This window comes from Elephas maximus, chromosome 5, assembly GCF_024166365.1.
Source record: "Elephas maximus indicus isolate mEleMax1 chromosome 5, mEleMax1 primary haplotype, whole genome shotgun sequence".
NCBI classification, from domain to species: Eukaryota; Metazoa; Chordata; class Mammalia; order Proboscidea; family Elephantidae; genus Elephas; species Elephas maximus.
This window is the reverse complement of record NC_064823.1, coordinates 108,395,532-108,420,819: the sequence shown is the minus strand read 5'-3', so window position 1 is coordinate 108,420,819 and position 25,288 is coordinate 108,395,532. Positions and strand designations below refer to the sequence as shown.

General features: G+C 39.5%; 1 protein-coding gene across 1 annotated transcript in view; it reads right to left on the bottom strand.

Annotated features, from left to right (window-relative positions):
* Positions 1-25,288, bottom strand: part of SCFD2 (sec1 family domain containing 2) — a 554,994-nt gene that overhangs the window by 480,864 nt on the left and 48,842 nt on the right. Inside the window, exon 3 of the mRNA XM_049886901.1 lies at positions 5,610-5,737. Within this exon, the coding sequence (XP_049742858.1) occupies positions 5,610-5,737 (128 nt within the window). The remainder of the gene's footprint in view (positions 1-5,609; positions 5,738-25,288) is intronic.

The window sequence follows — 25,288 nt, the reverse complement described above, 5'->3', positions numbered from 1 at the left end:
GGAAATGGTTCCTGTCTTGGGCCAACAGAAGGTCTGGGGACCATGACCTCTGGGGTCCTTCTAGTCTCTGTTGGACGAATAAAAACTTGGATATATTTTAATATATACATATGTACATAAAAAAACAGAAATCATAAAAAAGGACAGTTGTAAGAGTGGTTCGTTGTAACTTCAATTATAAGTCTTAAGTTGGAGACTACCTGTATATCAAATAAAATTTTGAAGTGTTTTGATTTATTGCTGTTTTTCGAAGCAAGTAGCAGGAAATTATGGTAGGTGTGGCATTAATGGGAAACACAAATCACTAATCTCATCTGGAGCTTCATTAAGAGAAGCGTAGTGTCCAAAAGGAAACCCTGATGGTGTAGCAGTTAAGAGCTACGGCTGCTAACCACAAGGTCAGCAGTTTGAATCCACCAGGTGCTTTCTTGGAAACCCTATGGACAGTTCTACTCTGTCCTATAGGGTTGTTACGAGTCAGAATCGACTCAATGGCAATGGGTTGGTTTTTGGTAGTGTTCAAAAGGAGGGTAAGAACAAGACAACACCTGTGTTCATCTCTGCACATCACATTTTAAGAGAGATGTTTACAAAATAGAGCTTTGTCAGTGGCTCCAAACTAAAGGAAATTGTGATGAAGACTTGTGATTTCAGAAATGGTTGAAGCAACTCATCATGTTTAATTTGGAAAAGAGAAAATGGCGGTGAGTGTACGGGGCTGATGCTAAGGTGCCCCAGAACTAGGAGAGTATATTAAGAAGTATCACAATGTAACAGATTAGACTGTCATCTAGAAACGTGGCTCAAGAGATTTTCTATAAAACTGTGACCACAGAAGTTTGCGAACTCAAATACAGTCAAGGCAATTTGGGAAGGGTGTGCAGAAACAGGGAAGCAATAATGGAATTACAACTAAGCTGAAAAAAGGGGCATGGGGCGGAGTGGAGGCTGGTATTTAGAAAAGAAAGACGCTATAATCAGAAGGAAGATATTCAGCAGAAAGCCTAGAAAAGGACAAGTGGGAAAACTGAATGAATGCATCTTCCCAGAAAGAAAAGGGGAAATCATCTAGCTTGATCTGTTTATTTTTATTTCACTCTCATCAAACAACCTTCTTATAATCTAGCTTCCTGTCATAGGCTGGGTTCTCTAGAGAAGTAAAACCAGTAAAGTGTATAAACATATGTAGAGAGATTTATATCAAAGAAATGGCTCACACAGTTATAGGGGCTGGAACGTCTCAAGTCTATGGGTCAGGCTGGAAGGCTTCTCCTGATTCATGTAGCCACAGGGACTGGCAAACCCAAGATCAGCAGGTCAAACAGCAGGGCCCTTGCTCACAAGCTGCAAAGACCAATGAATCCCAAGATCAGCAGGCAAGACAGCAGGTAAACTGCTAGCTCAAGTCCCAAGAACCGGAGGTCAGAAGAACAGGAACCAGCTGCAGGATCCACAGCAAGCAAAAGCCCACCAGCCTTGCTAGAAAGTCCACCTATATTGGATGCAAGCCACGCCCCCCAAGGAAACTTCCTTTCAACTGCTTGGGTACTCACAGCAGATACCATCATGGAGGTGAACACATTATATCAAATCTCATCATGGAGGTGATCACATCATCACATGACTGCCAAACTATACCATAACTGCCAAACTATACCATAACTGCCAAACCTTCTGAGAATCTTGGCCCAGCCAAGTTGACACACAATCTTAATGATCACACTTCCCATGTAGATTTTCCCATAGACAGAGCATATAACTGCATCAAAGCAATTTGTTTGCTTGACAGTCATAATCTTCACTCTGCTCCAAGCTTTCATTCCCCCACCCCTGTGACCAAATCCCAGAAAATAGATATTTTCTCCATTTTTATGGATAAAGAAGAGTTGAAGTTTGGCTGTGATTCACCATCAGACATAATTGACTTTGCACTCCATCACAGGAGAGCCTAAAGTCACAGAAAACACAGACAAACGTACAAAAAACTGGCAATGGTCTATTAGTGAATACTGCAAAGAGATCACTAAGATTGTTCTTAGATTTAGCAGTCTGGGAGATTTTTTCAGTTTAAAAAAAAAAAACTTCAGAAGCCAGACTCTCCTAGATGAATAAGCAAGAAACAAATGAGGAAATAGAAGTGCCAAACATAGAATACTCTTTTAAGAAATTTGGCTACAAAAGAAAGGACAGTGTCAAAAAGCCATCTGTTTCACTTCAGCTCTAGCAGAATGTGTCTGGCACTTGGGAATATGTCCATTTTATGGAGAAGTATAGGACAAATCGATGCAGACTTCTCAACCACAGTGGTATTCCAGAGAGCGAGACTCCGCAAATTGAACCAGTTTGAGATGAGTGCCCCGTACTCGCTTCTTCTGCGAGTGGCCATTTTGGTTGCTATGAGTTGGCATCAAGTCAATGGCAAAGGGTTTGGGTTTTTTTTTTTTTTTTTTTTTTTATTTGCTTTTTGTCCCTGGGTGGTTCAAACGGTTAAGTGCTTAACTATTAACCAAAAGGTTGGCAGTTTGAGATCACTCAGAGGCATCTCAGAAGAAAAGCCTGGCGATGTACTTTCCCAAATTCAACCATTGAAAACCCTACGAAGCACGGTTCTTTCCTGAAACACACAGGGTCGTTATGCGTCAGAATCAACTCAATGGCAACTTTTTTTTTTTTTGCTTTTTACTTTCAGAATACATCTATCATTATGAAAGTCAGTGGGGAAAATACAATCCAGTTTACAATGTTTTAAAAATCACTTTTCTGGAACACGTCTATTTCATTAACTGACAATTGAATAACAAATGCTAGAAGAGATGGCATATGTTTATATGTGAAATGATGAAATGAATTTTTTTCTTTGTTTTAGCAATTAAACTTTCTTCCCTTAAGAGAATGTTTATTTCTCTTGGTGCTCGTAATGTTTTAATATGAGCTTACCCTGTACTGAGAAAATTTATACTTAGGATCTGAAGTTTCAATCATGGGTCCTTCTCAGTGAATTTAAATACACAAGCCTCCTCAGTCTAGGATATAAAGATGAGTTGAATCTCTCAAAAGTATCAGAAGCCGAAAAAATGCATACTTCAGTAGAATTTTCAGCAGGGATTTTAAGAACAGTGCATGGTTTAAAGTACCTTTCATAGTTTTAAATGCTGCTAGAAAAAGAATTCCAGCCATCTAGAATACCAGAGCATGATTTTTTTTTTTTTTATGATAAGCTATATGATAGGCCATTTTCAAATGTCAACATCTTATTATGTTTCAGTTCCAGCTCCCATCCTTACTGTTCATGGTCATGTATCTGTTAGTAAGTGGAAATGAGGCACACCAGAAATCCTAGCCAGTGATACGAAGTAGAAATGCGTTCTCTGTGTTATCTGTTGCTAAACTGTAAAAGATACCGTGTTATCTTTCACTAAACTGCAGCTGGCACATGGATGGAGTGTTTGGGGCCAATATTTTCGGTTTTTCTTACAACAAAATTTTGCTCACAACTGTCTATTTCTGTTTCTTTCCTTCTTTCTTTTTTCTCTCCCACTACCCCTCCCAATGTCTGGAGTTTTTGGATAAAGCAAGCCATTTTATCTTAACGTTTTTTTTTTTGGTCGACAGAAAACCCAAACATTTTTAAATTTGAATTCCTTACGGAGTTACCCGTCCTTTTTTTTACTTCTGGCTCTGATTATTTTTTTTAAAGATATAGCCCTTTTGGAAAGTGTGTTGATCTTTCATGAGTCCTGCATTGAGCAATAAAAGTTGATTTATGCTCTGTGATGGGATCATAAGGCTACCTCACTGAAACATGACATAAATTAACCTTATCATCAAGACTCTTTGTGCAGTCCTACTTTTCTTGATTCCTAATCTGAATTAGTTCTTGTTTCAACACACTTAAGGATAAGAAATTCTGTAAGGTAAACCTGCTTGTTATTGAGGTGTACCTAGGACAGTGAGAAAAAAAAAAAAATGAAAAGAAACAAGAATTAATAGTCAAATGTGAGGCTGGCTACAAGGCAGCAACTTTATTTTACTAGACAACACATAGGACTTACAGCACTAGTTGTATCAGGATGATTTTATAGTCAAAAGCATAGTCCCTGGCATCAAAATGCCTGAATTTGAATTTCATTCCTGCCCCCTATCAGATGTACAGCCTTAAACAACTTACTTTTCTATGCTTCAATTTTCTTACCTGAAAAATGGGATACTAACAGTTTGTGCTCAACTACTAACCTAAAGATTGGCAGTTCAAACCCATCCAGCAGAACTCAGAAGAAAGACTTGGTGATCTGCTTCATAAAGATTACAGGCAAAAAAAACACTGTATGGAGCAATTCTACTCTGTAACACAAAGGGTTGCCGTGAGTTGGGACTGACTTGACGGTAATGGGTTTGGTTGTTTTTAAAAAGGTACCTACCTCATAGAATGACTGTGAGGATAACCCATGTAAAGAGTTAGAGTACCTGGCACATTATATATACTCAATAAATGTTAGCTATTTTCATTTTTTTTTTTATCATTATGTTTCTTAAAGCCCTCCTATATAGTCACCTAACACACTAAAAGTCATAATTTTTTTTTTTCACATTATGACACTGTATAACTTTTTCCCTCTTAGGTTCACCCACATTCTTCTACCTCCAAAATTTTGTTCTTCTACTTCAGCTCGATATTTGACTTTAGACCCCATAAGTAATCGAGAACTTGGGCTACAAATCCTAGCAAAGAAAGGTTTTCCCACCAGGCAAAATGTACTCATGTTTACTAAGATTCTAAGTTAAAAAAAATAATAATAAGTTAAGAACCCCTAATTCTAAAAAACACGGAAATGAAATTTTGCAAGTTTCTAGGAATAAATTCTACCAGCTAACTAGATTCAATGTCCGTCTTTATTTCCACCTTAATAAAATTATTTAACTAAAAAATAAAGCCAAATTCCTTTCCTAATATCAAAACATTAGCTCTGTGGTTCTCTGACATTTATCTCAAGAAAAAGGCTATTTAGAACTTAAACTCCATTTCAGCCAGATTCTTCTAATAGTGAAGTCGAAGCAAGATGTAAAAAAGTAAGAATTAGAAAAATAAGGTATGCTATTCCCCCAATGAAGATGTGACAACAATTATGTGACTGAACAATTAACAGACCACTCTAAGGGTGAGAAGCCAGCAGAGCATGTCTAACTGCGCAATTGTTTTCCAGTACAGTAGTTCATTCACCAATTCTAAATCAATAAAAGAACATTCTCTCAGGACCATAATGGCGAAGGACAAGGATTAAAAGAAAAGGGGAGGGGGTGAGAAGAGGTAGAATAGGATGAATGGGAGAAGGCCCAGACCGCTTCTGGTATTTCTAGCTCAAATAAAAAAAACTAAAGGAACTACTCTTTGTAAACAACGACTCTCCCAGAATCCCCAAAGTTGAGTCTAGGCAAAGTGGTTAGTTAGTGTGCACACATTCCTTCCCTAGTCTTTCAACAGTTTACAAATTCCTTCAATATTTCTACCTAGATTTCATGTTGGGTGAGTTAACCCACAGTTCTAAGCAGTCTTAAATAACTTCCTCAGAGCCTACAATCACTTCTGTCCTAGGTGAAATGGATATGCTTACCCATACTCATCTTGATTGGCAGGTTTTCTCTGCTTGCAGCTTCCACTAGATGTCTCCGAACTTCCATCACTGCCTCTTTGTGCTTGGTGCTCAGTAAGGCTTCCCAGAGGGCTCTGGCTGTGGTGTCACTACAGTAAAACCAAAAAAGAGCTATATTTCTACTGGATAATGAAAAGGATTTAAAAGCAAAATAATTTTTTAAATATCTGTTTTGACCAAGAGTGTAGTCTTTCCTACTACATGATACACTCCAAGTATTAGGATGAATAAAGATTTTCACTGGCACAAAATATTGAGAAATTAAAGAGACAATAAAATCAAACCAAAAAAGGGGGGTGGGGAGGAGAGTGGGGAGAAAAGCTGTATTGTGCTATGAGAAGCATGGGAAAACTAGGGTCATTTATGCAATTATTTTTCTTAGATTTCATGTTAAAATTTATTTCAGAGTACAATCCAACCAATACAATGCTAGAATAGCATGTGTTACATAAGCCAAGATTAAACACATGCCTAAAAATGTTTTATCAGTGATTTTAAGTATGTCACTTTGAGAGAACATTATTATCTAAGAAACATAAAGCAATCAGCAAAAGGAATTCCAGTTAAAAAATTATTCAACAGACTTCCCAATGAGTAAGATCCCTATTGAACAAAAATCGGAATCACACTAAGTAGGAATCGACTCGAGGGCACTAGGTTTCTTTGGGTAGCCATGGCCTAAGTATCCCACTTTGCAATGGAGGTTGCAAGGATGGTACTTACTGAAGGCTCCACATTAATGGTTGATGACCACTCAAAGCACTGCATTATGCATGGTCCTATCTGGCTTCACTTCCCCCATAGCCTTCTCTCTCACCCAACTTGCCATATCCAAATTATGAATAAGTACAGTGTTCTTTCCGGAAGATCTCTGCCATGTAGCCAAGGATACACATTTGTAGTAATGTTTTAAAAACTGAACATAAAGAAACAAAGATGTCTCTGTTTCTTCCTAAAGACTTTTCCCTCCATTTAAAGCCCCTCCAACACTTCCATTTACCCTATTCCTTTTAGCAATTTCAAAATAAATGCATTTTTAAATTTTAGTTTTAGAAGTTATATCTAAAAAAATTTGGTTTTGAAAGTTCTACCTAATAAGATGTATCTTTCAAGTTTGAATTTGGTTTGGAATGATGGAATGATGCATTTTGGCACTGTGTTTAATGTCTGGCACATAATCTCTCATTAAGCAATTATTTTATGTTATTGTGTTGTTGTGTGCCATCAAGTCAATTCTGACTCATAGCGACACTTCAGGATGCAGTAGAACTGCCCTGTAGGATTTCCAAGACTGTAAATCTTTATGGAAGCAGACTGCCACATCTTTTTCCCACAGAGCAGCTGGTGGGTTTGAACTGCTGACCTTTCAGTTAGCAGCCAAGCACTTAACCACTGCACCACCAGGGCTCTATTAGTTAAAAAAAAAAAGTTATTTTTATAATCTTTTTTTTTGGTCAACATAAGATTAAAGCAAGTGAAAAATGTTGAGCAACATCATTGCTCAACATTTTTCACTTGCTTTAATCTTATCCAAACTGTCATCATTATAACTGTGCATCTAATATTTTAAGTTCAATTTAAATGAACAGATACACTACATGCCAAGCCCTATGCTCCGTGATTGAGATATAGACAAAAGTAGTCTTGGGCTTTCAGTGTCTTAGAGTGTGGAAGAACTTGGAGACATGTAAGCAAAGAAATCGCACACACACACACACACACAGTGTGATAAGAGCCAAGATCAATGCATGCATAGATTTCTCTAGGACCCCCAAGGAGAGGCTCCAACCCTGGCTGGAAGCACAGAAACTCAGGGAATGATTTCCATTGGAGATGATGAGCAAGTACAAAGATACATAAGCTCCAGAGGCAGCAAACGGGAAGAAGTTATATCTCAACCTAGGATGGAAAGTGGTAAAGAAAGGCTTCAAGGAAGACATAAAATTCTGGTTATGAAATAAAAGGGAGAAGGACATTTCAGACGTGCCAAGTCCTGGGTACCTGACACTGTAAGGAGTACTGTTTTGCTCTAGGTTAAAGTACAAGCGGAGGGGCGAGTAAAAGTAAGGGCAAAAGGGAAGGCCGGCCTTACATTCTTTGCCAAGGCTTATGGATTTGATTCTCTGTGGATGACTGGAAGCCAGGGAACATGTGACTGACTTCTCACTCTAAGGAGAACAGCAAGCTTAACAGCTATGAATGAGTACACTTCTTACTATCATCCAGCTCTGGGTCTGAAACCAAGTTCTTCCTCATACTGGCTATGGGGCTTTGGGAATGCTACTTAATGCCTCTAAAGCTCTGAAGGCAATGGAGAACCACCTGAAGAATTCTGAGCAGGGGAGTTACAGTCTCATTTTCCCAAACCTATGGTCCACACCATTCTCTACTTTTATACTCCAAAGCATCCCTCCCCAAACGACATACTCATTAACAATCTGAGATGTGCAGATGACACTACCTTGCTTGCTAAAAGTGAAGAAGACTTGAAACACTTGCTGATAAAGATCAAAGACTATATCCTTCAGTATAGATTACACCTCAACATAAAGAAGACAAAAATTCTCATAACTGAACCAATAAGCAATATAATGATAAACGGAGAAAAGATCAAAGTTGTCAAGGGTTTCATTTTACTCGGATGCACAATCAACACACATGGAAGCCACAGTCAAGAAATCAAATGACATATTGCACTGGGAAAATCTGTTGCAAAATAACTCTTTAATGTGTAAAAAAAAAAAAAAAGATGTCACAGGACTGAAGCGTGCCTGGCCCAAGCCATGATATTTTCAGTCACCTTATATGCATGCGAAAGCTGGAGAGTGTACAGGGAAGACCAGAGGAGAATCGACGCATTTGAATTCTGGTGTTCGAGAAGGATATTGAATATACCACAGATTGGTAGAAGAACAAACAAGTCTGTCTTGGAAGAAGTACGCCCAGAATGCTCCTTAGAAGCAAGGATAGCAAGACTTTGTCTCACGTACTTTGGACAAGCCATCAGGAGAGACCAGTCCCTGAAGAAGTACATCATGCTTAGTAGAGGGTCATAGAAAAAGAGGAAGACCCTGAACAAGATGGATTGATGCAGTGGCTGCAAGGAGGGGTTCAAACACAGCAACAATTGCGAGGATGGCGCAGGAGCAGGCAGTGTTTCGTTCTGTTGTACATATTATCATTATGAGCTGGAACCTACTCCATGGCACCTAATAACAACATATAGGTCTCTGTATAAAAGAGTGATGAAATTGTACCAAACTTTCAGAGAAGCGTTAACACCACTACTACTAAAGGTATTTCAAAGCATAGAAAATGACGGAATACTGCCTAACTCATTCTATGAAGCCACCATATCCCTGATACCAAAACCTGGTAAAGACATCACAAAAAAAGAAAATTACAGACCTATATCCCTCATGAACATAGATGCAAAAATCTTCAACAAAATTCTAGCCAATAGAATTCAAAAACATATCAAAAAAATAATCCACCACGACCAAGTGGGATTTATACCAGGTATGCAAGGCTGGTTTAATATTAGAAAAACCATGAATGTAATCCACCACATAAATAAAACAAAAGACAAAAACCACATGATCTTATCAATTGATGCAGAAAAGGCATTTGACAAAGTCCAACACCCATTCATGATAAAAACTCTCACCAAAATAGGAATTGAAGGAAAATTCCTCAACATAATAAAGGGCATCTGTACAAAGCCAACAGCCAGCATCACTCTAAATGGAGAGAGCCTGAAAGCATTTCCCTTGAGAACAGGAACCAGACAAGGATGCCCTTTATCACCGCTCTTATTCAACATTGTGCTAGAGGTCCTAGCCAGAGCAATTAGGCTAGACAAACAAATAAAGGGCATCCGTACTGGCAAGGCGGTAGTAAAATTACCTCTATTTGCAGATGACATGATCTTATATACAGAAAACCCTAAGGAATCCTCCAGAAAACTACTGAAACTAATAGAAGAGTTTGGCAGAGTCTCAGGTTATAATATAAACATACAAAAATCACTTGGATTCCTCTACATCAACAAAAAGAACATCGAAGAGGAAATAACCAAATCAATACCATTCACAGTAGCCCCCAAGAAGATAAAATACTTTGGAATAATTCTTATCAAAGATGTAAAAGACCTATATAAAGAAAACTACAAAGTACTACTACAAGAAACTAAAAAGGACCTACCTCAGTGGAAAAACATACCTTGCTCATGGATAGGAAGACTTAACATAGTAACAATGTCTTTTCTACCAAAAGCCATCTATACATACAATGCACTTGCGATCCAAATTCCAATGCCATTTTTTAATGTGATGGAGAAACAAGTCACCAACTTCATATGGAAGGGAAAGAAGCCTCGGATAAGCAAAGCATTACTGAAAAAGAAGAAGAAAGTGGGAGGCCTCACTCTACCTGATTTTAGAACATATTATACAGCCACAGTAGTCAAAACAGCCTGATACTGGTACAATAACAGGCACACAGACCAATGGAACAGAATTGAGAACCCAGATATAAATCCATCCATATATGAGCAGCTGATATTTGACAAAGGCCCAGTGTCAGTTAATTGGGGAAAAGATAGTCTTTTTAACAAATGGTGCTGGCATAACTGGATATCCATTTGCAATAAAATGAAACAGAACCCATACCTCACACCACGCACAAAACTAACTCCAAGTGGATCAAAGACCTAAACATAAAGACTGAAATGATAAAGATCATAGAAGAAAAAATATAGACAACATTAGGAGCCCTAATACAAGGCATAAACAGAATACAAAACATTACCAGAAATGATGAAGAGAAACCCCATAACTGGGAGCTCCTAAAAATCAAACACCTATGCTCATCTAAAGACTTCACCAAAAGAGTAAAAAGACCACCTATACAGACTGGGAAAGAATTTTCAGCTATGACATCTCCAACCAGCGCCTGATCTCTAAAATCTACATGATTCTGTTAAAACTCAACCACAAAAAGACAAACAACCCAATCAAGAAGCGGGCAAAGGATATGAACACGCACTTCACTAAAGAAGATATTCAGGCAGCTAACAGATACATGAGAAAATGCTCTCGATCATTAGCCATTAGAGAAATGCAAATTAAAACTACGAGATTCCATCTCACTCCAACAAGGCTGGCATTAATCCAGAAAACACAAAATAATAATGTTGGAGAGGCTGTGGAGAGATTGGAACTCTTACACACTGCTGGTGGGAATGTAAAATGGTACAACCACTTTGGAAATCTATCTGGCGTTTTCTTAAAAAGTTAGAAATAGAACTACCATACAACCCAGAAATCCCACTCCTCGAAATATACCCTAGAGAAATAAGAGCCTTCACACGAACAGATATATGCACACCCATGTTTCTTGCAGCTCTGTTTACAATAGCAAAAAGCTGGAAGCAACCAAGATGTCCATCAATGGATGAATGGCTAAATAAATTGTGGTATATTCACACAAAGAATACTACGCATTGATAAAAACAGTGACAAATCTGTGAAACATTTCATAACATGGAGGAACCTGGAAGGCATTATGCTGAGCAAAATTAGTCAGAGGCAAAAGGACAAATATTGTATAAGACCAGTATTATAACATCTTGAGAAATAGTATAAACTGAGAAGAACACATACTTTTGTGGTTACGAGGAGGGGAGGGAGGGAGGGTGGGAGAGGGTTATTTACTGATTAGTTAGCAGATAAGAACTACTTTAGGTGAAGGGAAGGACAATACTCAATACACAGAAGGTCAGCTCAACTGGACTGGACCAAAAGCAAAGAAGTTTCTGGGATAAACTGAATGCTTCAAAGGTCAGCGGAGCAAGGGCGGGGGTTTGGGGACTATGGCTTAAGGGGACTTCAAAGTCAATTGGCAAAATAATACTATTGTGAAAACATTCTGCATCCCACTTTGAAATGTGGCGTCTGGGGTCTTAAATGCTAACAAGTGGCCATCTAAGATGCATCAATTGGTCTCAACCCACCTGGATCAGAGGAGAATGAAGAACACCAAGGTCACACGATAACTATCAGCCCAAGAGACAGAAAGGGCCACATGAACTAGAGACTTACATCATCCTGAGACCAGAAGAACTAGATGGTGCCCGGCCACAACCGATGACTGCCCTGACAGGGAGCACAACAGAGAACCCCTGAGGGAGCAGTAGAACAGTGGGATGCAGACCCCAAATTCTCATAAAAAGACCAGACTTAATGGTCTGACTGAGACTAGAGGAATCCCGGCAGTCATGGTCCCCAAACCTTCTGTTGGCCCAGGACAGGAACCATTCCCGAAGACAACTCATCAGACATGGAAGGGGCTGGACAATGGGTTGGAGAGAGATGCTGACGAAGAGTGAGCTACTTGTATCAGGTGGACACTTGAGACTGTGTTGGCATCTCCTGTCTGGAGGGGAGATAGGAGGGTAGAGAGGGTTAGAAACTGGCAAAATTGTCACGAAAGGAGAGACTGGAAGGGCTGACTCATTAAGGGGAGAGTAAGTGGGAGTATGGAGTAAGGTGTATATAAGCTTATATGTGACAGACTAACTTGATTCGTAAATGTTCACTTAAAGCTCAATAAAAATTATTAAAAAAAGAGTGATGAAAGCCCATGCCGGTACCTTATCCCAGCACTCTCTGCCCCCCTTACTGGGCTTTACTGTTCTACAAAATCACAATTCTTATCACCATCTGACTTACATGTTTCCATGTTTGTTTGTTGTCTATCTCCCTCAGAAGGTAAGGTCTTTCTCTGAAGGCAGGGACTTGTTTTACTTATTGCTAATTACCTACTACCTACAAAAGTGCCAAGTCCGTGGTAGGCACACTCACTAAATATTTACTAAATGATACTTGCTAACTGTGTGACCTTGTGGATATAACTAACCCTCTCTTTTCCTTAGTTTTCTCGTCTATGAAATGGAGGTGATACTAGTGACTATTTCACACGGTCGTTGTGAAGATTTAATAAGATAATGCACATAAAAACACTTTTCTGATTCACAATAAATGTAAGTAGTTGTGTGGTTGTTTCTACCTTTACTATTGCTATGAATGATATTGTCTTGTAGCCATGGCCTTTAATTCAGTAAGTTCAAGAGTTTAAAATATATTAGATTAACTTATTTACTTAATTACATTGAGTATTTTTATTCATACAATTCTGATGTGTTCACATACACTAAAATCACTAGGTCCTGTATCCCTCTGACTCTTGTCTATTAAAACATTTTAGAAGAGATTCATAGTGTCTATCATCTCTAACACTGATGCATCATCATGTTTCCTTGAAAACTCTTTTCATGATATAAATAATTCTAATTGTCTAGATATGTTCTACAGTTTTTTTTTTCTTGTACGTCTACTTCCTGTCCTAAACAGTTTCTAAATGATCATGCTAACTTCCAGGTCATACGTGATTTTTTTTTTTTTAACTGTACTTTAGATGAAGGTTTACAGAACTAGTTTCTCATCAAACAGTTAGTACACATATTGTTTTATGATATTGGTTAACAACCCCACGGCCTGTCAACACTCTCCCTTCTCAAACTTGGGTTCCTTACTACCAATTTTCCTGTCCCCTCCTGCTTTCTAGTCCTTGCTGCAGGGCTGGTGTGCCCCTTTAGTCTTGCTTTGTTTTATGGGCCTGTCCAATCTTTGGCTGAAGAGTGAACCTCAGAAGTGACTTCATTACTTAGCTGAAAGTGTGTCAAGGGGCCATACTCTCAGGGTTTCTCTAGTCTCTCAGGCCAGCAAGTCTGGTCTTTCTTTTTGAGTTAGAATTCTGTTCTACATTTTTCTGTCTAGAACCCTCTATTGTGATTCCTGTCAGAGCTGTCAGTGGTGGTAGCTGGGCACCATCTAGTTGTGCTGGACTCAGTCTGGTGGAGGCCATGGTAGATGTGGTCCATTACCCCTCTGGACTAATCTTTCCGTTGTATCTTTAGTTTTCTTCATTCTTCCTTGCTCCCAAAGGGGTGAAACCAGTGGAGTATCCTAGATGGCCGCTCACAGGCTTTTAAGACCCCAGGCACTACTCACCAAAGCAGAATGTAGAACATTTTCCTTACAAACTATGTTACGGCAAATGAGCTAGGTGTTCCCTGAGACCATGATCCCTGAAGCCCTCAGCCTAACAATTTGGTCCCTCAGGGAGTTTGGACGTTTCTATGGCACTTCCATGACCTTGCCTTATACAGGTTGTGCTGGCTTCCCCAGTATTGTGTGCTGGCTTCCCCAGTATTGTGTATTATCTCACACACATGATCATTTTAAGTTTACTAAACTAACATTCATAAATTAATTCTTGTTGCCTGAATAATTAGCACTGAAGATCAAAGGCATATTTACTGGTATCTCTGCTGTCTCCTGCTCCTACTCCTTCACCAAGTCACACTATTACTGCTACATGGTAATTCACATATGTACTGTATTCCTATATCAGCATGTGAGTTGAGTGTGCTCATTATTTCTTTAAATTGTGCTTTAGGTGAAGGTTTACAGAGCAAATTAGTTTCTCATTGTCATGGATTGAATTATGTACCCCAAAAAATATGTGTATTAACTTGGTTAGACCATGATTCCCAGTATTCTGTGGTTGTCCTCCATTTTGTGATTGTAATTTTATGTTGAAAGGATTACGGTGAGATTGTAACACCACCCTTACTCAGGTCACCTCCCTGGGATGTGGCCTGTACCACCTTTTATCTCTCAAGAGGTAAAAGGAAAGAGAAGCAAGCAGAGAGTTGGGGACCTCATACCACAATGAAAGAAGCACTGGGAGCAGAGCACATCCTTTAGACCTGGAGTTCCTGTGCAGAGAAGCTCCTAGTCTAGGGAAAGATTGACGAGAAAGACCTTCCTCCAGAGACGACAGAGAGAGAGAGAGACTTCCGCTGGAGCTGACGCCCTGAATTTGGACTTTCAGCCTACATTACTGTGAGAAAATAAACTTCTGTTTGTTAAAGCCATCTACTTGCGGTATTTCTGTTACAGCAGCACTATATGACTAAAACAGAATTTGGTACCAGAGAGTGGGGTGCTGCTCTAACAGATACCTAAAACGCAGAAGCGATTTTGAAACTGTGAATGGATAGAGTTGTGATAGTAGCAGGGGACCAGCGCAGCGGAGAACCTGCAGTGGCAGAGAAGTGGCAACAGCAGAGAACCAGCAGTAGCAGAATCAGGAGACCAGAGCGAGACAGCGCTGGAGCTGACCAACAGAGTGAGAGAGCTGAGCACCTGTGCGCAGGAGGCTTCCTGGCCAAGTGGGGTGCCTCCAGGCACTTATTGGTGGAGCTAGGCTTGCCGACTCACGGAGCCAGAGAACTGACTTCCTGTGTGCAGGAGGCTTCCTGGAGGAGTGGGGTGCCTCTGGGCACTTATCAGTGGAGCTACTGAGCTTTGGAACAATTGACTCAGCAGGCAGATGCGGGCATGAGGCCCTAGGAGCTAGGAGGCCAAGAAATCATGAAGAAGCTGAAAAGACAAGGAACACAAGAAGGTGAGCTGCCTCAGTCTCAAAAGGTATGGCCATGACCTCAGGGGTTTCAAAGGGTGAAGCAATGGCTTCTAGTATTTGTAAGGGTGGAGTTGCCAAGAAGATGGACTAGGAGAATGGTGCACCTAAAGCTGATGGAGCAGAGTTGTGGTCCCAGTGGGCCTAGAAGGCAGAGCTGAAGCTCAGGGCCGAGAGGCCTCCATGCAATCTGAAGAGTGTGGCCAATACCTATAGTCTAGAGGGCAGAGCTATTGTGTAAATTGCCTTAGAGAACAGAGGATTATCTTCAAAGCTCTGAGGGCTAATGTAATGTGTCCTGCTAACTTGCTTGGTGCCTGTTATGCCTTCTTTCTCTCCAGTTTCTCCCATTTGTAATGGAAATGTCTAGCTTGTGCCTGTTCTGCCATTGTACCTTTGGAAGCAGGTAACCTGTATTCTAGAGGAATTTTTGGATTTTGGACTTAGAGTTAAGACTTTTGCTATATGATGGAATGAATACATTTTGCATGTTGCAAGAATGTGATTTTGGGGGGGCCAAAGGGTAGAATGTCATGGATTGAATTACGTACCCCCAAAAATGTGTGTAATAACTTGGTTAGGCAATGATTCCCAGTATTCTGTGGTTGTCCTCCACTTTGTGATTGTAATTTTATGTTGAAAGGATTAGGGTGGGATTGTAACACCACCCTTACTCAGGTTACCACCCTGATCCAATGTAAGGGCAGCTTCCCTGGAGCATGGCCTGTACCACCTTTCATCTCTCAAGAGGTAAAAGTAAAGGGAAGCAAGAGGAGAGTTGGGGACCTCACACCACAATGAAAGAAGCACTGAGAGCAGAGCACGTCCTTCAGACCCAGAGTTTCTGCACAGAGAAGCTCCTAGTCTAGGGGAAGATTGATGAGAAAGACCCTCCTCCAGAGCCGACAGAGAGAGAAAGACTTCCGCTGGACCTGACGCCCTGAATTTGGACTTTTAGCCTATGTTACTGTGAGAAAATAAACTTCTGTTTGTTAAAGTCATCCACTTGTGATATTTCTGTTATAATAGCACTAGATGACTAAGACACTCATTAAACAATTAATATACATACTACTTTGTGACACTGGTTGTCAACCCCATGACATGCCAATACTGTCCTCTTCTGAACCTCAGTTTCCCAATTCCATTCGTCCAGCTTTCCTGTACCCTCCTGCCTTCTCATCCTTGCCCCTAGGCTGGTGTGCCCATTTAGTGTCGTATACATCGTTGAGCTACATGTATTACTGTTTGTTTTATGGGCCTGTCTAATCTTTGGCTGAAGGGTGAGCCTCAGGAGTGACTTCAGTAATGAGTTAAAAGGATTCCAAGGGTCATACTCTCAGGGTTTCTCCAGTCTCTGTCAAATCTGTAAGTCTGGTCTTTTTTTATGAGTTAGAATTTTGTTCTATACTTTTCTCCAGCTCTGTCTCGGATCCTCTATTGTAACCCCGTCAGAGCAGTCAGTGGCACCATCTAGTTGTGCTGGACTCAGTCTGGTGGAGGCTGTGGTAGTTGTGTTCCATTAGTCCGTTGAACAAATCTTTCCCTTGTGTCTTTAGTTTTCTTCATTCTGCCTTGCTCCAGATGGGGTGAAACAAGTAGATGACCACTCACAAGCTTTTAAGACCCCAGATGCTACTCACCAAAGTATGATGTAGAAGATTTTCCTTATAAATTATGTTATGTCAACTGAGACAGACGTCCCCTGAGACCATGGTCCCCAGCCCTCAGCTCAGTAACTCCATCCGTATGGGAGTTTGGATGTGTCTATAAAGGTTCTATGACTTTGCCTTGGTCAAGTTGTGCTGACTTCCGCAGCATTGTGTACTGCTTCACCAAAGTTACCACTTACCTATTGTCTAGTTAGTGCTTTTCCCTCCCCACCCCCTCATAACCATCAAAGATTGTTTCTGTGTGTAAACCTTTTTATGAGTTTTTACAATAGTGTTCTCATGAAAGTTGATCCAATAGGCAACATTTCATACTAGTGATGTTTCAAAATAAATTAATTCCTGATGTTGAATTTTGTAAGTCAAGAAAAGTTAATTCAAATTCATACTGTAATCGTGATAGTGGATTTCATGTAATTCTTTACCCTCTCCACCTGTGCAAAACTCTCCATTTTCCTGGTGAGAGAATAAGCAATAGACAGAGGTTTATTACAACAAAACCAGAGTTGTAGACTGGTTGTACACAATGCTACAGAATGAGTAGGACCATGGCTTCTAGAACCAGACAACAAAAGGTTATGATTCTGACACATATAAGCTTTATGTCCCTAGAAGAGTTACTCAACCTCTCTGTACATGTTTCTTCATCTGTTAAATGGGGATGGTAACAGGATATATTGAATGGGTTGCTGTGAAAATTGAATGCACTAATATATTTAAAACACCTAGAACAGTGTCTGCAACAAAAAAGCTCAATAAATAGCAGTAGTACTACTAGTAGTAGTAACGCTGTTTTCTTGTTAGGTGCTGTCGATTCTGACTCCTAGTGACCTCATGTGACAGACTGGAACTGCCCTAGAGAGTTTTCTTGACTGTAATCTTTATGAAAGCAGGTTGTTGTCTTCTTCCCACAGATCAGTTGGGTGGGTTCAAACAGCCTTTCAGTTAGCAGCCAAGCACTTAACTGTTGCGCCACCAGGGCTCTAGTAATAGTAGTAGTAGTTGTAATGGTGGTGGTGGTGGTGGTGGTGGTAATGGTGCCATCGATTCCAACTCATAGTGATCCCACATGACAGAGAAGACCTGCCCAATAGGGTTTTTTGGGGTATAATCTTTATGAGAGCAGATCACCAGGTCTTTTCTTCAGCAGAGTAGCTGGTGAATTCAAACCACAGACCTTTCGTTTAGCAACCAAGTGCTTAACCATTGAGCTACCTTAGCTTACCCTATTACTAAGGGCTTCTTAGTAACAGTACCAGTAGTAGTAGTAATACTACAATCGAAGGTGAAAATATTCTCGTTAGATGTAGAAGGAAACCTATTCATAGTACCTTTGTCTTTTCCACCTACCTGCATACACATGTGGATAACTACTGTCAGCATCTTCATTTGCTACTGATACACATTAAAACACAGAAAACTCCAATTCCAATTCAAGAAATTCCCCTATATAGGACAAGTTGGAATATAGAAATTTAATCTTTAGGAATAAAATAACTTTAGTATAGATTACCTAGGCACTTAAAGCTATAGGAAATTAGAGTTTCTCTTATAAAAGTTTTAAAGCAATGACCTATGCACCAATTTCTTGCCTTGACAATTTAACTACATTAAATTTTGTAGACAGCCACAAAATAGCCAGAAAACTACAACTGTTACTTTTATGAGGAGTTCAAGTTCTATAAATATTTCCAAACTAAGGTATCAAATAGACTTACAGCTCTTGGGTTAGAAATGAACATTAGATGTAACATTAAATTAATCATCTTTACATCTTCAGCAAGACTCTACCTAACTCAACACAAACAAATGAAAATTTACTTTTAGTTTCTGAAGGCATCTAAAGAAAATTTTATAATATGGCTAAAAAAAAAAAAACTATTGCTTCAAACAAATCACATTGCTATTAGATCTTATTTATACCTAATCTAAACCCTTTATGCTCTACTATAAACCTACTTTGTCTTGCTTAGTTTTTTCTCTTAACTTCAGGAACAGCTGGTCAACATCCTTTTAATTATCAGGCCCACCCAAAAACAGCCTAACTCTTTTTTTCAAGGCTAAATTAAGGAAATTTTTGAAAGGCAGAAAAAATATAATATTAAAGTATGTTTTTGAATTCCATCATATATCCTATTTTTAAAACATTTCAGAATTTACAAAACAACTTCTTATGCATTATCTCATTTGATCCTTACCTCATGCACTAAGCCATCATTACTCCCACAATTTAAAGAGCCCTAGAGAAGCCAACTGACTTACTTAAGTACACTCAACTTATAAATTGCAAAACCAGGACTCATACCCAGGTAACTGGCTTCTAAACCCAGTAATCTTTATACTATGCCATGCCATGTTCGTATTATGCCAATCATTAAAGAGACTCAATTATGGAGAATTCCAAACATTTTCAATTTTTCATGTTAGTTTTATGTTTTAATCCTGAATATACCATTTACCCCTTAAAGTTCACATGCAGGCCCATACAGGATACAGTAGAATAGAATGAACAGCAAGGTAAATCCACATTATCTTACAAAGTAGGTAATGCTCTTTCTTTTTGTTTTAAACTATATGATATCATTCACCTGTATACACCTTATGGGTCACCATTTAGCCATTGACAGTTTCGTTGCTTCATAGTGCCAGTCATCTTCCAATGTTATTCAACTTCTTCTTTAAGTGTTCTCCTTTTTCAAAATGACTTTGATGAACTTTTTAAAATCATTCTATAAATGTCATCTATGTAACTAATAGAACAAAAAACTAAATTCTAAGTTGCCAAAGCTGGTATTTTCAATCTAGTTCTTATTTGAAGTTCATTACATTTTGGGAAAGACAGAAGGAGAAGTACGTTCTATTTTGTTGTTGTTGTTGTTAGGTGCCGTCAAGGCAGTTCCAACTCATAGAGACCCTATGTACAACAGAACGAAACACTGCCCAGTCCTGCACCATCCTCACAATTGTTGCTATGTTTGAGCCCAATTTTGCAGCCAATGTGTCAATCCATTTCGTTAAGGGTCTTCATCTTTCTCACTGACCCTCTACTTTACCAAACACGATGTCCTTCTCCAGGGACTGGTCCCTCCTGATAACATGTCCAAAATATGTGAGATGAGTCTCACCATCCTTGCTTTGAAGGAGCATTCTGGCCATACTTCGAAGGCAGATTTGTTCATGCTTTTGGCAGTCCATGGTATATTCAATTTTCTTCACCAACACCACAATTCAAAGCCATCCATTCTTCTCCAGTCTTCCTTATTTGTAGTCCAGTTTTCACATGAATATGAGGTGTGATGGTTAAGGTTGTGTGTCAACTGGGCTGTGCCATGATTCTCAGTGGTTTGATAGTCGTATGATGGTATGATCACTTCTATGATGAGATTTGATAGTATGGGATCTCCTCCATGATGGGCTGTACTGTGAGGAGACAATCTGTTGAAGGGAGCTTCCTTGGATGTGTGCCCTGCATTGACTATAAGTAGATATCCTGGCAAGACTTGTGGGCTTTTGCTTGTTCTGGAACCTACAGCTGGCTCCTATTCATCTGACCTCCGGTTCTTGGGACTTGAGCTAGCAGCTTACCTGTGGTCTTGCCCACCAATCTTTGGGATTTGTCGATCTTCGCAGCCTATGAGCAAGAGTCCCGCTCTCTGACCTGCTGATCTTGGGTTCGCCAGCCCCTATGGCTATGTGCATCAGGAGAAGCCTCTATCCTCACCCATGGACTTGGAACGTTCCAGCCCTCTACAACTGCGTGAGCCATTTCTTCGATATAAATCTCTCTGTGTATATACATTTGTATACTTTACTGGTTTTGCTTCTTTAGAGAACCCAGCCTAAGACATGAGGTGACAGAAAACACCATGGTTTGGGTCAGGCGCACCTCAGTCCTCACCTTTTGCCACGGCTAAAACTGAGACAAAATAAAGCCACTTGCCTAACATTCCATTGTTAATTAAAAAAAACAAAAAAGGAGGTAAGATTTAGAGCTCAGGGCTACCATTCAATATGCCATGTACTGCTTCTGTGACCTTGAACAACTCAGTTAATCCTTCTGGGGCTTTATGTCCCTTTATGGAGTGCCTGGATGGCACAAGGATTAAGTTCTTGCAACGAGCTGAAAGGGTGGTGGTTCAAACCCACCCAGAGGTGCCTCTGAAGACAGGCCTACAATCTGCTTCTGAAAGGTCACAGCCTTGAAAACCCTACGGAGGAGTTCTACCCTACACACATGGGATTGCAGTGAGTTGGAATCAACTCGATGGCAACTAACAACAACATATCATATTGTAATTTACTGAGAGCTCACTATATCACCAGCAACACAACTATATTATTTCATTGAACAGTAGCTCTACAGGATAAGAATCATTGACTCCATTTCATAAGTGAAAAAGCTGATTTTTGAAGAGATAATTTGCCCAAATCACATAGCCAATAAATAAGGATTTGAACTCAGGTCCCTGTGAACTCCAAAAGCTATCTAGTAACCACGACACTACACTATTCTGTAAAATAAAAGACTTGAACTAGAATGCTAATTTCTAAAATTCATTGGATACCTCACAAGCTATATTCGTATGGTTTCCATTATGCCCTGGTGCTCCAAGTTCACATGTATGAATCTGACTGATTTTCAAACACTCAGCAAAAGATGGGTGAGTACCCCATATTATTATTTCTTTTATTAAAATCCTTTTTCTTTTTCACAAGTACAGTTATAGTAACAAAAAGAGTTAAGACAACAACATTCCCAACAGCTTGTAGAATACGAATTTTAAAAATTTCTACCTTTTTCTGTTTTCAAAGTCACATTTTCTAAAAAGATAAACTTTGATTCATTTTCCCTATTAGAACAAAATTTTATTTGCTACAATAGATTCCTTAAGTATACAACATTAAAAAAAAGTAGCATATTTGTCCTATGGAAAGATCCATTATATTATTATGATATGTAATTATATTGTTACGACTACATAAAATATCAAAAAGCATACTAACCCCATGTCCCTTTTGGATACACAGAATCTCTTATATCCTTAAAAATCAAACCATTATGATAAATTGTTATGTCTGAAGATTACAAGCCAACTGATATACACATAATAAAAACCTCCCAGGAATGGCTTTTTTAAGTCATTCAGGAGACTTTTGTACATGAAGACATGGTCCTTTCTGTTAATTCCTAAATCTTTATTCACCAGAATTACTCAACTCTGAATGAAACATTAGAAGCCTTGGTTTGACATGTATGAAATGTCAAATGCAGTCTGCTAGAAACTAACAGGAAATATTCATCATCACCAAATAAACATAAAGAAGACAGCATTAATTTTTAAAAAGTGGCTGAATACTGAATCACTGTGCTACTTTAATCAGATGGAAGGCATAAAATTAAGAGACCAAGGGTAAAAGGTGAGTGCACACTATTTTGTGACTAAACTCAGAGAAATAGTTTCTTCATAGCATGCACGGGAAGTTAAACTTACCTACAGGATTTTCAGGGAATAGAAATAGAAGGAGAACAAACAACTGTTCTTAACTTATTTTAAACAGGGAGGAATCTGAGTCATAGTTTTTTTGCACAGCAGAGAATAATGACTTCCATCAGTGGTGAGCTTAATGGGCTCTGAAGGTAGGTCTATTAATTACTCACAGAGGCTTCACTAGTCATCTTTTCTCTTCACTACTATTTTATAACAATTATCTTTAAGAACATTATCCATCACCCTCCTTATCAACAGAAGTGAAAGCTGCTGAATACAGAAAGATATGTGAAGTAGACCCTTGGTACTAGAAAGCAGACCTTCATTCGTTCTTTCAAAATAAAAGCACTTCCTGTGTGCTGGGCATTCAGTGAGGTGCTAGGACTTTAGCTATGAGCAGCCTCCAGTGCCCTGCCCTCACTGAGCTAGCAGTCTAGCAGGGAAGCTATAATTGAGCAAGCTCCAGGGGTCACAGAGAAAAGCAGAGACCTGGGAGCTCTGGGAGCACTGACATCGAATGTGGTCTGGGTTTGGAGGTAGAAATCAGAGGATGCCTGAAGAAGTGACACTTGATGAGACCTGAAAAATGAGTAGGAGTTAGGTAAGGAATGGAGTAAGAGCAGTCTAGGAAGGAGTAGCCTTGTGGGCAGTGGTCCTGAGAACTTGAGACCTTTTCAAGGAAATGAAAAGAAGTACGAATGCAGCATAAAGATCTAGCTTGACACTGCCCTCAGCATTTGTAAACTTTTTTACCAAGGGCAATGGAAAACAATGAAGCGTCTTCAGCAACAGACTTGATCAACTTTGCTTTATTCGAAGGTCATTCTGGCCTCATTGCAGAGAATGGATCTGAGAACAGGGTAGAAGGCTACAACAGTGGGTTCAAGAAAGAAATGATGACGGCTTGGACTGGAAGTGACCACTCAAAGCTATGAGATCATGTCATTACCCTGCTCAAAATCCCTCCATGCTTCCTACTACCATTAGACTAAAGTCTAATCCCCCTATTTTAGCCAACAGGCTTATACAATTTAGTGCATTCCTATACCTACAACTTTATCTCCCACCCTTGGTACAGTCACTGTACCAAAAAGAATTGCTTGAAGTTCAAACATTTCAGGAGGTAGGATATGATCAAGAACTGATAGTACTGAAGGAAGAAGTCCAAGTTGCACTGAAGGCATTAGCAAGAAACAAGACTACAAGAATTGACAGAATACCAACTGAGATGTTTCAACAAACGGATGCAACACTGGAACCTCTTGCTAGTCTATGCAGAGAAATTTAGAAGACAGCTACCAGGCCAAGACCTGGAAGAGATCCATATTTGTGCCCATTCCAAAGAAAGGTGACTCAACAGAATGTGAAAATTATCGAACAATATCATTAATATCACACAGAAGTACATTTTTGCGGAAGATAATTAAAAAATGGTTGCAGCAGTACATCAACAAGGAACTGCCAGAAATTCAAGCCGGATTCAGAAGAGGACATCGAATGAGGGATATCAATGTTGATGTCAGATGGATCTTGGCTGAAAGTAGAGAATATCAGAAAGATGTTTACCTGTGTTTTATCAACTATGCAAAGGCATTCAACTGTGTGAATCATAACAAATTATGGAGAACACAGCAAAGAACTGAAATTCCAGAGCACTTAATTGTGCTCATGAGGAACCTGTACATAGATCAAGAGGCAGTCATTCGAACAGAACAAGGAGATGCTTCATGGCTTAAAGTGAGGAAAGGTGTGCATCAGGGTTGTATCCTTTCACCATACCTGTTCAACCTGTATGCTGAGCAAATAATCAGGGAAGATGGACTATGTGAAGAAGACCTATATGAAGAGAATTTGAGCAAGACTAATAAACAATCTGCAATAGATGATAATACAACCTTGCTTGCTGAAAGTGAACAGGACTTGAAGCTCTTACTGATAAAGGTCAAAGACCACAGCCTTCAGTATGGATAACACCTCAGCGTAAAGAAAATAAAAATTCTCACAACTGGACCAATAAGCAACATCATGAAAAATGGAGAAAAGACTGAAGTTGTCAAGGATTTCATTTTACTTGGATCCACAATCAATGCTCATGGAAGCAGCAGTCAAGAAATCAAATGATGCATTGCATTGTGCAAATCTGCTGCAAAAGACCTCTTTAAAGTGCTACAAAACAAAGATTTCGCTTTGAGGACTGAAGTGTGCCTGACCCAAGCCATGGTATTTTCAATTGCCTCATATGCATGCAAAAGCTGGGCAATGAATAAGACCAAAGAAGAACAGATGCCTTTGAATTATGGTGTTGGCAAAGAATATTGAATATACCACAGACTGTTAGAAAAAACAAGTCTGCCTTAGAAGTACAGCCAGAATGTTCCTTAGAAGCAAGGATGACGAGACTTCGTCTCACTTACTTTGGACATGTTATCAGGAGGGATCAGTCACCGGAGAAGGACATCATGCTCACTAAAGTAAACGGCCAGCAAAAAAGAGGAAAACCCTCAACAAGATGGACTGACCCAGCAGCTGCAACACTGAGCTCAAACATAGCAACAATTGCACGGATGGCGCAGGATCAGGTAATGCTTTGTTCTGTTGTACATAGGGTCGCTATGAGTCAGAACCAACTCAGTGGCACCTAACAACAGCAACAATCTATGGAATAAAGCATAGGAGTGCCTACTATGTACCAGGCATTGTTCTTGGGGTTGGGGATACAGCAGTGAACAAAGCAGATATAAACCACCACCCACATGTAATTCATGTTCTAGAGTTTATCATCTGAACTCTCGAAAAAAAAACCCACTGCTGTCGAGTCAATTCTGACTCATAGTGACCCTATAAGACAGGGTGGAACTGCCCCATAGGGTTTCCAAGGAGCGCCTAGCAGATTCGAACTGCTGACCTTTTGGTTAGCAGCTGTAGCACTGAA